At 42.5% G+C, this 15350-nt stretch overlaps 1 protein-coding gene across 7 annotated transcripts in view; it reads left to right on the forward strand.

Annotated features, from left to right (window-relative positions):
- Nucleotides 1-12668, forward strand: part of EXPH5 (exophilin 5) — a 34369-nt gene extending 21701 nt beyond the window's left edge. For all 7 annotated transcript variants that reach the window (XM_038175623.2, XM_038175644.2, XM_038175657.2 and 4 more), the window contains 3 exons: nt 1406-1454; nt 2820-2946; nt 4794-12668. In XM_038175623.2, the coding sequence (XP_038031551.2) occupies nt 1406-1454; nt 2820-2946; nt 4794-10144 (5527 nt within the window). In that variant the 3' untranslated portion in view covers nt 10145-12668. The remainder of the gene's footprint in view (nt 1-1405; nt 1455-2819; nt 2947-4793) is intronic.
- The last annotated feature ends 2682 nt before the right edge of the window (nt 12669-15350 follow it).

Below are 15350 nucleotides of genomic sequence, written 5' to 3' on the forward strand. Positions count from 1 at the left end.
GAGTCCTGATTCTGTAAACCTTATTCACAGGGAGTGGTAACCCTCTGAATTAATGGCTGTTCATGTTCAGTACTACCAAGAAAAACTAGGAAATTCAGATTCAGAGAGCCTGACCTGATCCGAAGCCCGCTGAGGTCACCAGGCTCGTTTCCATTGGTTTCAGTTGGACCCCATGGCAGAGAGGAATCTTGGTTTTAAAGTTCACAATTACAGAAGCAAAAACAAATTGCACCTTTCAACTGTTCTTCCCTGCCTGCAAGCACATTGCAAACAAATGACAAAGCACTTCAGGAGGAAAGGCTTGGCCACAAAGAACCTGCCAACAAGCCGGTTTCTACTTGCTGCTGAAGCACAATAAAATAGTCTACATGAGCACAAGAAGGTTTTAAGAGCCTAAGAACAAGATCATTCAAAAAGACTCAGAGACAAACAGGAATGAGCAGAACCTTCTTCCCCCCCTTTTCTGTCTCTTGAGAACTTCCTGGGAAAAAGCCTTTCTGAGATGAGGAAGCAGTGGCAATAAGCACAGACAGAGCACGATTTCCTTCAGGGCTTTTGAAGGGTCTGGGTTTGCTTATCTGTAAGATAAGGGTTTGTAGGCTAGAATGGACTCAGCAAAGTCGAATATTGTTCTTGTTCCTTTCGTTTCTTTATATATTTATATGTCTGCAAGTGACCCAGGAGAGCAGCGTGCCTGTGATGTGCAGTGCTTCTTGGCTCACTCTGACAGCTGCATTACTCACAAACACTCCAGCCAAACCCTTGCAGTCCTGTGTAGCTTAGGAAAACAGACAGGCTTTCTATTCTAGTACGTCTTAAAAAATGATAAATAAAGGCTGTTTTGGATGGGTAGCAGCAAATTCCAAATTTACACCAAAACCAGTCTGCTGTCTGTCTCACGTCCTTTGCAGGGACACAGCATAGCTCTGTGTGTATGTAGGGAAATGTGGCAGAGAAAAACAGTAGAGTTTCAGATAAAAAAACAGTTACCAATTTTTTATACATGGTTAACTCCAGCTATTCATAGTACCTGCTACATTACTGTTCTTTGGAAAAGGAAGTTATAATATCCTATTGTAATGCTGGATTTAAACAATGACTTTATGGCTGTTGTAAGCATTAAGATATCAGAAGGTTGAGATCATACTTGGCTGTGCAGGTAAAATATTTGCAAATTGACAAGGCCCAACCAAATGGTAAATTTCTCCAGCATTTTTGCATTTTTTGGTTAGCAGGAATTTTTTTTTTTTTTTTGGTGGGGGGGAGAAGGGATTCATCATAGGGAAGACTTTTTTTCAAATGCCTTTTGGTAGTTGTTAAAAAACAAACTGCTGGTTATTTACTACTGCATAAAATGATTTCATGTTCCGTTTCCAAGCCAACATTTAAACCCTTCTCCTCACAGATATGACAGTTCTGCTAGCACAGCTCCGAAAGTGGAAGAAATGGCAACGGTAAGCATCTTAACAACTTTATTTGCAACAATGTGTAAATCACAGCTCTTTTCAAATACTAATCCCCTTCATTTAGGCTGTTGATATAATATCTTTTTTAATAATATTCTTGCAATTCTTGTTTTAAACAGTGAGTAAAATGTGCTGTGAACCTGTTGAAGGCAGTGAAATGAGCTTGCCCTGTTAACTATACAAGTCAAAAACTTTTCTAGGTAATACTGAATCTAGCTCTGATCAGTTTTCAGTTCTCTCCTATGATGAGACTACTGCATGAATAATGTCATAGCCCAAACTCTTCACATCTTTTGGCAATTGTAACCAAAGTACAAACAGATAAAAACTCACATTGAATAGTTAATTTGCTTTTTTTTTTCCTTCATATGTACAAGAGTGAAAAATGGTAGGTGACATGGGCAGGCAGTAAGCTAAAGTGTGCTCCTGCAATGTTTCCATGCACAGAATTCCCATGTATATGTGAATTTTGACAGTAGAAAAGTAACTTTTGGTTGAATGTTCTGTGTTAGAAGCATAAGCTCAGTTCAAGTATGAGAAACAAATTTATATCTGATGTAATTTATGTGTACTCTGTTGAAATAAACAGATTTCCTCCAAGGATTATATTTGTTATTTTAATTACTTTATTGCCATGTATTACTAACATGTGTTTTGTCCCCTTCAATTGTATGGTATAACCACAGAGGGGACTAAGAAGGTGTACAGTATATAATCAAAGCTATAGAGGAGGTAAATTGGCCACCACCCTTCTCTCATACTTCAAAAACAAAGGGATAATCTTTATTAATATGTGACTGAGACAGAGATCTCATTAGGATTCACAGAATCCTGGCTATTATACAAATACACTGCTATAGCTGGGTAATTTTTATGAAAAACATGGGGAAGGGTCTCAGCCAAAATAAAGCAGCAGAGGGTGTGAACCTCTCCAGGTTGGCGTGTAAGCTAAACACAGACTGATGGGGAATAAAACAACATTTTTCCTGCTGCTGAAGGCATCACAGCCCCTCAAAGTGCTGGCTTAGCTGTAGTATTGAAACTATCTAATAGATCAGATGTGGGAAGAGAAAATGCTGCAATATGAAAATTGACTGTGACAATTATTCAGTTTCTGTTGGGAGTTCTGTGTGTAGATTTTAAAATGTGCTAGTCAAGGAAAAAATGCTTTGGAAAATTTAAGAGATAATGTACAGTGAGGATGCAAATGGAAAAAAAATGAGTAAACTACACCTGTTACTGTAAGGTTATTATAACCAATGTGTCCAACACGTACTACAGCATGAGGACCTGATGAGCAAATCTACTTATATGCATAGATCTAAAATCACATTGCCTTACTCTTTTTAACAGGCTGAAATGTGTAATTCCCTGATGTCAACTGATACAGCTGGTCATTCTTTTGATGTAAAACAAGATGAAATGATGGAAAAAAGCACACAGGAGTGGAATGAACAGCTAGAGAAGGAGTTTTTCAGTGGTAAGTGCACGTGCTTACTTTGTTCTAATACTATTGCTGTCAGAAGTGACTATGGTGAATAGTTTCTTCTGCAAAAGCTTAAGCTGCAAAGATATGGCTTATTTCTGGTGCAGTGGGTACTTTTTTCTGGCTTTGTCTGTCTGCTCTGATGTAGACTTTAAGATGTGTCACTGGTCCCTCTTAGAGCACGTGTCTATCTCTTGCTGATCCAGTCCAGAAGAATCACATCTGAAAAGCGTGCGTCTCCCTCTGCTTTATTCTGGCAGGAGCCTGTATTCTTTCTGTAGATCTAGACACATAGTTATGGGAGAAGTATTTCATAGCAGTTTCCTGCATGCATAATTTTGATAATGAATTACTGGGCCTGCTTTTATGAATTGTAAGGCCTCAAGCCACAGAAGCGAGAGGCATTATGGCCTTCAGTTACCTTTCTGGGAGCCCTCACAGAACCAGTCTTATGTTGCTGGTTCTTTTTTTCTGACTGCTGAGAAGCGAGGCAGGATCAGGCCCAGATGATGGGTGTGCTGCCACCCAAAATTACAAGAGGTCACAGCTGGGATTGAAAGCATGATCAGGAAGCAGTGGGTGAGTTGGCAGTGCTGGAAGCAGGGAGCACTGCATGGTGGACGGTGGTTCAGAAACCCACATGCCCATCGTCACTTTTGGGTATCAGTTGTAACTGCGCACATTTGCCCGCTGGCAGAAAAACTCTCCAAAGATTGGCTGATGTCCTCAAAACAGAAGACTCAGAAACGACTCCTCTTTTTTCTTGTGCTAATGTGACTATCTCAAAACTCTTCTCTCTTCTGTGCTGAAGAGAAACTTAGAAAACCAGAACAATTTAGAATCTGTTCTCACTTTTTATTCCACCCATACATACCCAACAATGTTTTCTTAGTGATCTGGTATGATCAGCCCAGATTTGTTTGGATTGATCAGTCAGTCTTTTTTTATTTAACTTGAGTTAGGAAATGCTGTAACAGAACTGCCAGATCCATTTGTGGTTCTGTCTTGTGTGTGCTATTTTCAAAATACAGAAAGAATACAGTTAGCAAATGCATATTTTTTTTTTTTGCCAATAAAAATGCTGTAAATACATTGCTGTTACTTAGTCTTATGACTGAATATCTTGGTTAGCTGAGCTGCACAGTGTTTAATTCCAGTTCTTGAGAGTGTCTATAACTACAGCTTTGTTGCTAGAATGAATCATAGGTTCTTAACTATTTTCTTACCCTTTTTCAACCAGAAGATGCCATTTTCAGTGTCCATTTTAGAAAAATAAACAACAATTTATTGAAGAACTTATTTTCCAAATGAAACAAACAGTGGACTTGTGAGACTACTGAATATGCTTGTTTGATGATTTGCAGATTTTTGTGTTTCCTTACAGTTAGATCATAACTGCATGTTGTGATCGCACGAGGGTCCATGTTTGCTTACAAGCATAGGGAATTCTTTTCAGGGATTTTTTGCTTACAGGTTATATTTGGGAAGTTTGCCCTTCCCTCCCTCTTCTCCCTCCTCCCATGAGGAAGCTAGTGAGGAAGAATTCAGACTTCAAATCGTTTTGTTTTTCTTATAAACAGCATAAAGACCGACATTTACATAAAAAGCATTTCTGAGATCAGTCATGGAGCAGAGCATTTTTTTTCCTTGTAGTCATAATGGGTGGCCACTGAAAGGTCCTGTAGATGAGGAATGTGTGGTTTGGAAGAGGTTTTGCATGTTGAGAAACAGATTTCTTTCAAAACCCGTCCTAATTATTAACATAGTACAATTTTAACAAAAATAGTCAGAAGATTATTAAGAAAACAAAACCAAGTATCTTTATTTTTTTCCCTGTGCAGTTCTAAGTGATCTGGATGACCAGCTGGCCCAGGAACAATCCCAAGATCTGCTGGACAGGCCGGTTTCTACCAGCAGTGCTTCAAGTGTGCAATACAACAGAGGTGCCTTCCCTACTTCAAAGAGACAGACTGCTAGTAGAGGGCAACACAGAAATGACTGGAGTGACATGCCTAGCACGTTTTTCCCAGATGGACTGAGAACAATAAGAGCCAGAGATGAACACAAGATTTTCATTAGACCAAGGAAACTGCACAGTGCGTATATGAACTGGCAACAAACCTTTCAAGATGATTATAAATACGGTGATCCAGTCGATGGCAATCCTCATCTGCTAAGCAGCAGGCTGTCTACTGTCTCTTTTGGGCGGTCTTCAGAAGGTAGCTTATATCCTCCTTCCGTAACGCAGAACAGTGGATTTAGGCACAAGAGTTACATGAACAGGGATACAGCTGGCAGGAGTTACTCTGTGTGTTCCCTTCGGAGATGCCCGTCATCGGTGTCTTCTGAACAGCTCTCAGCATCTGGTTTACAACATACGTTGGCAAGGGAGAGCAACAATGGTTTTGTCCCAAGGTTTGGTCGACAAAACCCAAAGAGAATTCCTTTGTCTTCTATCGTATGGAACAATGCACCAGACTCTCCTGGACAAACATCGGCTCAAGAAAAAATGTTTAGAACCCAATCACTGATGGAGTTTCATGCCACAGACCACGGTAGATATCCTAGCTCTTTGCAAGAAAACAAGAAATACACATGTTACCACTCAAAGCACCAGTACAGAAGATCTATTTCAAGCAGTAATTGCTTTAGTAGAGTTAGTTGCCCTGACAGAGCTACTTCTCCATTGTCCTTTGATAACTGGGAAAATTATCCATTATACCAATCAGAAAATAATCTCTCCAGGTCATACCATAGAGATAATTCTCACAGCAAGTTGTATGCAAACCAAAAAAATTCTTACGGAAGGAGAGAGAGTTATCCTTGGACTGATTTTCCTCAATACCACAGTGATGATGTGTTTCTTTCTCCTGATGCCAGCTTTGAAGTGATTATGGCTAATTTAAATGACCAGCAATGGACTCATACAAGGAATGCCAAGTTTTCTTCACAGCACCTGCAGAATGATTTTCACATGTGTTCTCCAGAAAATACAAATTACAAAACAATAACAAGAAGTGCAAGCAGAACTTTTTCAGAATTCACTGAGGGCTGTCAGCCTTGGCTAAGTTGTAACTCTTCGGTTTCTTCAGCTATTATCAGAAGTGATGAATCAGTCTTACCTAATCTGAAGGACCAAACAAAACCTATAGGACTGAAAAGGAATTCAGTCATTGTTACCCAAAGAAGCACTAAGGCAGACTTCACACAACTAGAAAATGTTGAAGGTATGAAACTGCCAGATGAAGTGGATGTTCAAGACATGCCATTACGGTCTGTTTCTCAACAAGCAGATACAAGCTACATCAACGCCCAGAGTTTTCCCTCAAATAACTCTGCATTTGCCATGTTGCAGGGTGATGCATCTCTCATTAACTCACTGAGATCAAAGAGACAAACCCAAGCCAGTGCCAGAACAGATACTGCAAAAATGGATGCATCAAACGGCGATAAAAGAAATGTACAAATGAAGGAAAATGATCGCCCACTCAACAGCGTATTCAGTCAGCATCCCTGTCTTCTGCCAGCTGATGAGAGCAGAAGGGAACCTTTTCTTCCAAGTCAGAAGGAACGGAAACATAATCTGCATTATGTGAGACAAAGAGAAGGCATCAAGCAGGATAACCGGTGTGCAGAAGCAGTTAACCAAGCTCCTCCAAAGGGATTTTCCTCACTGCTGAATGTTGCTTCTGCTCCATCCACCGAAAAATTATCAAACTGTCGAGGCACGTCCTGGCCTCCTGAGTGTTCATCTAGTTCCTCACCAAGCTTTCCACAAGCACTTTCTCATAAAGACAATTCTAAATGTTTAGGAACGCTAACTAACTCTTCAGCAAGTTGCACAGTTACTGAATCTCATGCAGGAGGTGGAAAAACAGCTCAAGTGAGCAGAATTGGTGTTACCAAGAAGATTTCACAGCAAACACCACAAAGTACAAGCACTTTAGTTACTAAGGACTATAGTGGACAATTCAATGCTAGTTCTCCACAACACAGAAGTTCTGGAAGTATTTATACACATGGAGACCCTGAGACCTCTGAACATAGTTTAAATTATTTTTGCCTTGAAAAAGAAAGTGGGAAAATAAGGAATGATTCATTTGGAACTGAAAATCTTCACAAGCAAGACAGCTTACTGAGACATACCAGTAGCTGCAGCATTACTGGCTCCCCTAGCAGAAGCAGCTTTAAGTCTTCTGATCCACTTGTTATTTATTACACTTTACCTAGAAAATCAGCCAGCATTGCTGGTAGTATTATGTCAGATACACCCATCTCTTTCCCTAGAGAAAATAGAAGAAGTATGTATGATTGCTTAAGGTCTGAAATCCCAAGTGGAGCTGATGCCTTTTGTTCTAGTCAAAGAGATGTGTCTTGTTTAGAATCAAAGCGCTCCTTTTTAACGTCAGCACCATTAAATGCTGCTACAAGTAACAGAGATAGAGATTACCCCAGTCCTTTAACCAGAAGTCCTAATGATTCAGTAAGTGGCAGCACGTCAGTTGAACTGAGTGATAGATGTAGACATCTAAGCAGAAGAGAATCCTCTGTGTTTTCGGACTGTAAGGAAGGGGGAAACGGTTTGCAGAAATATAAAACTACAAGCACGTTTACAGTTTGTGTTGATGAAGATCATGTCAAGTATCATGAGCTAGTTTCAATTTATTACACTTTGCCACGGAGGCATTCAAAAACATTTTGTAACCTCTTCAGGGATAATGCAGAGGATGCAGATTTACCTCTTTCTGATGACAATTCTCAGACACCGAGAATACGAAGCAAGAAGAATGAAGGTCACGTGAGTTTAGCAAATGTTTTTTTCCCCAGTACTTTAGAAACAGAGGTGCCTTACTATTCTTCTGACCAAGTATCTTCAGCTCTGGTCACGCCTCAGAACTTAGAAACTGCTGTTAACAGTGAAGAAGAGAATTCGCACTTCCCTCCTGGCTCTGAGAGGGTATGTACTGCGAAGTCAGTGAGTACGGTCAATAACAGGAAGGGTAGTTCAGCAGACCTTTCAGTAACAGGCAGCATCCTTCCTGATGTGGTGACAAAAGACATTTCTTTCAGTGGTCCACAACCCATTGCAATAGCGGCTAACTCAGGTAAGACCCTTTCTGATACTTCAAACAACCAAAGTACGAAAACACGTCTGAAAGAAAAGGAGGACATTTCTCCAACAGCTGCACCACAAACGTCCACTTTATCAACCCCTCCCAAGCCAGACAGACTTTTAGACAACTCTTTTTATTCTACTTCAACAAATAAGAATGGTGTACAGAAGGGAAGCTCTGCAAACTGCTATCAGCCTGCTACTGTAAGTACAAATAAAAATCAGAAGAGTTTACTCCTCCACAGGAGGGAGAAGAGTTCTCGTGGAAGGATCAGTAACACGGAGCGTGCTGATGGGCCACTGCCTCCCAGGGAGGACGCAGAAAGGGACAGTACCAAAGTCAAACAGGGAATAAATTTCCTCCACCAAACCACCCCTCTGTATAATAACAAATGCAGTGGACTGCAGTTAAGAGCTGATACCTCAAGAAGTAATGCAAATGATTTAAACTCTTCTAGCAAAATGCTGTCAGAGTCTCAGAACAAAGCATTTGAGGTAAGCACAACTTCCAGTGCTGATCGATCACTTCAGCTAGACAAAACGATCAGCACAGATAAAGATGAGTTAAAGAACTCAAAAATTAAAAAAGAACAAAACTCAGAGAGTACTCAGATGGGTAAAGACTGTAGTGGTTTGCAGGAATCAGAAAGGCCCAGTGAGGGTAGCGCGAACATTAACAGTAAAGATAAAGCCGTCAGGGCTGCACAAGACCAAAAATTAACACAGAGTGCAGAAAACGAGAGCAAGCTTCTCTCTGACTGCACAAGAGACAAAGTCAAAGATATAGAAAAAAGGAAAAACAGAGCCTCCATTAAAAATAAACTGGCAGCTGTTTGCAAAACCAGCCGAAAATTTTCAAGTAAAAATTTACCCCCCAAACCACACATAAGTAATATTTTTTCACAGAATGATGGGAATGCCATGTCTTTAGAGGCCAGCATGTCCCCTGACTCACTGGTTTCAGCAGATTGCCATCAGTCATCTCTGCAGTCTGAGAATGAAAATCAGAATCAGAGTCCAGACCCTGACAGGAATACACAAATACAGAAAACAGCTGAGAATAGTAAGAGTGAAAATGTGAATGATCCTTCTTTGCTAGTTAACAACTTAAATTGGAAGTCTTTTGCAAGCTTATACACCCAGAAGGAAGCCATCAGTCCCAAAAAGACTACAATGAAAGTAGAAAATAGGCCAAATCTTTCAACCCTATTTCCAGATAAAGCGGTAGCCACAAGAAATAAGAATTCCCAAACGCTTGATTTGGGGTTAGAAAACAGAAGCCAGCCCACCTCACTCAGTGCTACTACACCAGACCCAGTGGTTGGTGAGAAAAAAAGAGCTAGCAGCAGTGCTTGCAGTCCTCCCCTGCCACTCTTAACTGACAAAAACTCAAACACATTTGTAAATAATTGCTTGCAGACGGACATATGTCCAAAGCAAAATCTGACTTCTCAGACTGCGCTTGGCGAGCATCAAAACACCGCCCAGTCCAATAGCTTAAAAAACGCCAACTTGCAGAGCTATCTGTTGTGCAAGAATCGAGCAAAAAATCAACGAGAGCGTCACCTTTCTGAGGGTATTTGTGCTCAAGATTCCCATGAGACCTTTGCCTCTGGAAGCAATATTCTGCCAAAGGACAGCATACATGGGAAGAGGTTTAAATCTTCCTCAGAGCTGTTGTCTTGTGATGAAAATGAGAACTGGGCATCAGACGATGAGAAATGCTACAGCACTAGGAATTTGATGTATCCTTCCGTTGAATTTGGTATATTTGGCAAAGAACAGCAGCTGGCCTTCCTGGAAAACATCAAGAGGTCCCTCACAGAAGGGCGATTATGGAGACCTTGTCTTCTTAACAACCCTGGTGCTCTCCGAGATGGGGAGACCCCTTCCATAAACAGGGCTACGCTTTTCAGCTCGAGTTCTGCTGGGAGCAAAATATCATCAGCTGCCTCATCCCCCCGAGAGCTGACGGACATCTATCAGGAAGACCCAGCTTCTTACTCAGACTCGGACTCTGATACTACCACAGACGATGAATATTACCTAGACGAGATAGATAAGGAATCAGAGCTGTGACAGCCTGTGGTACGAAGATGGCAAGATAGCTCAGTTGTTTTGGGGCAGGCAAAAACATGTAAAATACTTTGAGCCATTTCTTGTGCTGCTATAGATGGGCAATCTTAAGTTTCAAAGAGGTTGGTAGTTCATGTTAGCTGAATGTTTTGAGTTTTGTATTAAATATGTGGCTTCACTATTGTTGTTTTTTCCTGGCAGGGGGGAAAAAACATCCATCCCCAAATATTACCTTCTGTAGGTAAACAACTGTAGGGCTTTGGGCAGTGTAGGGCTAGAGATGGCTTTCCTCTGAGTCAGCAAGCAGTGGCTCAGGCTGCTGCCAGCTAGGTAGAACAGTGCTAAAATAGATAAAATCTTGCTCTAGCTACATCTTCTTACAAGTTGTAATAGGAAACCAACAGGTTACATTGCCGATAAATGTTTCTCCAACTCTCATTTACCAGACCAAGTATCATAATGCTGATCCATCCCACCTAACACCCACACGAAATGAAAATAACTCACTTTCTACAGCGTATTTTGTAGGAATGCTCTTCTTCTGTATTCTTGGGAGGCATTGCAGCGATGTCCTGGTGGCACTTGCTGTGCCAGGCAGTGGCCGTGTCGCATGAGGTGGGTTCCATGCCAGGAATTTTCTCCTCAATGAGCTTTGTGTGCTACAGGAGTGCTGCTAACGCGCTTGAGCAAGGGCCGTAGCACTGCTTAGTGTAATAGGAATTTTCACTGTTGGAGAACTGTGAAATTGCCGTGGATGTTAACACAGATGAGCATGGAAATCTGCTTTTCAAACGTGCGTGCGGGCAGATTCACAACCGACACAGCTTTGGCTACGGTTGAGATGAATTGCCAGGCTTCTGCCGTTGACTTGGAACAGATTAAGTTGGATTAATAAACCAGCACTTTAAACCATGCAAAATGTAAAAGGATTTATCCTATTTCCTATGCAAACCTTGTAGTTGAATCCTAAGTCGTCCTAGCAGTGGTAAGACAAGCTGAGTGGTGCAACCTGTGGCTGCCCCATGTGGGGCACCTCTCGCAGCGGGCGCTGGGCTGGGCCGCCGCTGCACAGGTTGGTATTTTTATCCCACAAAGCAGGTGAAACTGGTGAAAAGTGCTCTTTGCCCTTTGCTTAATTACCACCTCTTTCTGGCATTTTCCCACCATTCCCACTGTCACCATGGAACTTTCTATCCTTTGAAATGAAGCGCCGCAATTGTTTTCCTGCGGCTTTTCTTCGGCCACATTAATGAATGTTGTGTTATTACTCAGTAGCCAAAACTCATCCCTGGCCATTAAGTTTCTAACTAAGCTTTGATCTGTTTTTATATGAAATAGCAAGCCAGAAGATAGTATTTTTAAATAATTATGCATTTGTTTCTATTTTAATAATTTCACGTGTGATCTAAAATGTTGATCCATATTTTTGATACACTTTTTAATTCAATAAAATTTCTGTAGGAAATAAATTTCTTATATTTTTGTAACTGGAAGGACAATATACTGATATTTTAAAATAATATATTTTATCAAAGCAAGCAGTGCTTGTCTCACCAAATACTCCACAAGAAACTAAAAGATGGAAAGATAGTAGGTAACTGGTATCCTTATCTTTTGTACTGTAAACTTCGTTAAAGAAGTGGGTCTAATTCAAATCTATACTGATAGATAAGTATTATTACTTTATACTAAGATAATTTGTCTTGTACATAAAAGGACTAATATAAACTATGTATTTATGGTCAGAATTGATCTCCAAAACATGTCTGTCTTGGAAGAATGTAAGCATATGCTGACATATGCAATAGTGGAAGGAAATAACTACCCTGTAACTGTAATCTTGTAAAATGTGGTATTCTAAGGAGAAATTACGTTTCTTTCTGTAAATGGTTCTATATGTTTGGGATCTTGTAGAGTAAGCCAATAAAGCCAGCTGAGTACCAGCGAGGAATTTGTGCTGTACATTTCTGCAAAATATGTTAATCTGAAAACTGGGAATACCAGCCTCCGTAAGTTAAAGGATAATAAAATAAATGTTTACAAAGGAAATAAACAGTCATACAGATTTGCTTGACTTGAAGGGGATGGTTTAGAACATGTTTATTTGTAAGTATTTTCTACCTGTTAATAGAAGTTGGATTAAGTTCTCACCCTGTTGGTGTAAAAAAAGTTTTCTCGTTTGCTTTGCTGTGTATCTACAGCAAACCAGGCAGTTTGATTTAATGTAAACAAACCAAAAAACAGTTTCTGGTAATAAATCAGTTGTGCATGACTGCAGCCTGTTGAGGATCCGTGATTAAATATTGACACTGAATGATGGTATTGTCGAAACCAGTTTGGTGAAAACAGGGAGAAAAATCCTTTGAGTAGCAATCAGCTCCGTTCAGTTCAGCAGAGCCAGATTTTGATACCTTCGCTCTTTCAAGCTTTTTCTTTGGCAAAAGTATATTATATAAATGCTCATAATTTATAGGATTTTCATACCTGAAGTTACTTGTTTGCAATAAACTGCATTCAAATGAACAAATCCATTGGTACTGCTTATTTTTTTCACTTACTGAGAACATCACAATTTATCCAAAAATAAATAAATAAATAAAACACAAAATACAGCATTTTAGTATTGCTGCCAGGATGTTGCTGGGCAGTGCTTCCAGGAGCTCCAATAGCAATGGTTTACAAGGGGGTATCCACCTTTGGTCCATCACACAGCTCTAGGCAAAGGTAGCTTGGTCCTGCCTTGCACACATGAAGGATGTGCCCAGCTGAGCGATGGGCACCCTGTGCCTGCCACGGTGCTGGCTCATGGCCCTCGGCAGCTCTTGATCCAGTCAGTTGCCAGTGCTGCTGCCTTTAGTTTTCTGCCATTTGATGAGTGAGTCTCTGGTACATGTGTACTTTTCCCTCAGCAGGAAACCTACATCTTTACAAATCTTTACAGGAGACATGCACCTTGAGGAGACGATACTCCACACGGGGCCAAGGGTAGTAGTTGATGAGTAGTTTTACAAGGCAATGAGATCCACGTGAAAATCACTCTGGCCAGAATTAGACCTTGGTGAAGACTGGCTGCCACGTGCAGTGTGATGGTGTGAGACTCACCACTCACTTTGAACCTTAATTACTACAGCCAGTGGATGTGGCACCTGAGCTCAGTAACACCATTCCTCAGCCTGCTTTCGTAAGGAAACAGTTTATGTGCAAAGGCTGTGTTTGTGTCTTTATCTCGGTACACCCATTAGGTCGCTTATATCCCCATCTGACCCGTGAACGTAATAACCGAGCTCTGGACACTTGAAGGAAGGGGCAGCATGCGCCTAGTGTCATCACAGGAGTGCTCAGGCTGGGAGGAAGGTCAAGCGCTCTCTGGTCCATCTTTATCACAGTAAGGGTGAAGACTGCACCACCTCTCTGGGCAGCCTGTGCCTGACTGTCTTCATGCGGAAAAACCTCTATATCCAGGCTGAATGTCTCATTTCAGCTTATATCTGTTTGTTCCTGTCCTGCCCAGCACCACTGTGAAGAGCCTGTGAAAGTGCTGTTAGGTCCCCCCCGGCTCCAGGGTGAACAACCCAAATTCCTCCAGGCTCCCCTCACAAGGCAGGTGTTCCAGCCCCACCATCTCAGTGGCGTCACCTGAATTTGATCCAAATTGTTGGATCTTGCACTGAGGAGTCCAAAACTGGATGCAGCGTCCAGATGTGCTCCAATGAGTGCAGGATCGATGGGCACAACCAATTCCCTCAGCTTCTCTTCACACAGACCAGGCAGCCATTGCTGCCAGGACCCACTGCTGGCCCATGTCCTGCTCACCACCCCCTGAGACCCCAGGGCCCTTCCCCCAGAGCTGCTCCCGGTCAGTCACTCCTGGCCTGTACCAGCACAGGGGAGTCTCCTTCCCAGTCAAGGTGTCCACAGGCACCAGCAGGCCCTGACCCCCTCCTCCAGGACCTCCCCTCACCCTGCCCACAGGCCAGGACCACATTTGAGGCCACCCAGGGCCATCAGTCCCTGTCACAGTGACCACGGGGTATCGATCTCCAGTTCCCCACAGCCCCGTGGAGCCTGTCTGTCTGTGGTGCCAGCCCAGCTTCAGCCAGTCCCTGTCCCCAAAGCCCTACAGCCATCCTGGGGCTGAGTCTGACCCCGTCTCTCCTCAGATTGACGTCCCCACCTGACCTCAGCACTGCCCTGTCCCTGTGAGCTTGCCAAGTGAAGTGACCCTGGGGACAAGCACCGGGGAGGCCATGGCCTTGTGCTCCCCCTCCCCCAGGGAGCAGCTCGCCCTTGCTGCTCCCCAACACCCAGGTGTGGGACTTTGTCAAATGTCATGGCTGGTTCCTCCAGCCCGCCCAGGTGCCTCGTGATGGCAGCCCTGCCCTTGAGCATACCAACTGGTCCCCCAGTTTGGCGTCACCTGCAGACTCACTGATGGAGCACTCCATCATCTCATCCCAGCCCAGGTCCCTGTGGCGCTGCCCTCGTTACCAGCTGCCGGGCAGAGATGAACCATTAACTACCACCTTCTTAGCCCAGCCAAGCACCCAGCCAGTTTTTAACCCAACTGGTTGTCCGCCCATCCAGACCATAACACCCCAACCTGGATATAAGACTGTTGTGGGAGACCCTGACGTCTGTGCTAAATTCAAGTTAAATTACATGTGCTGCCCTCCCCTCATCCACAGTCATTTTATCGCAGAAGGCCACCAGGTTGGCCAGGCATGGTTGGCTCTTGGTCAGCCCACAGTGACTGCTCCCAGTCAGCTTCTTCTCCTTCCAGTGCCCAGAAATGTGCTCCAAACTGGTGGAGAGGGAGAGGAAAACAGCTCTCAGTGATCCCTTTGCTGAAAGTGACAGGCAGTGAGGTAGTGGTTGGCCAGTAAGCAAATATGTAACTCCAAATTAACGCTATACATGTTTTCTCTTGCCCATTGGGAGTATCATATATGGCATGTTGGTGGAAATCTGTGGTAATTTGAGGTGAGGGAATTTAGGAGACTAAAGGCGAAAGCAGGGAGGAAACTAGACTTGATGATTCCTTTCAAAGAACCTGTTTTTCATGGTCTGTATGCACGGAGCCTTGAAGTTCATGTTATTTATATATAAAACATGCAGCATTCATTCATGCTCTCAATGTTTTGCATCTGAAAAGTCCAAGCTTTCATGGAAGCATCATTTAATTTTCTTTCAGCCTTGTAAGCCCCCACGT

Source organism: Anas platyrhynchos, chromosome 1, assembly GCF_047663525.1.
Source record: "Anas platyrhynchos isolate ZD024472 breed Pekin duck chromosome 1, IASCAAS_PekinDuck_T2T, whole genome shotgun sequence".
NCBI lineage: Eukaryota > Metazoa > Chordata > Aves > Anseriformes > Anatidae > Anas > Anas platyrhynchos.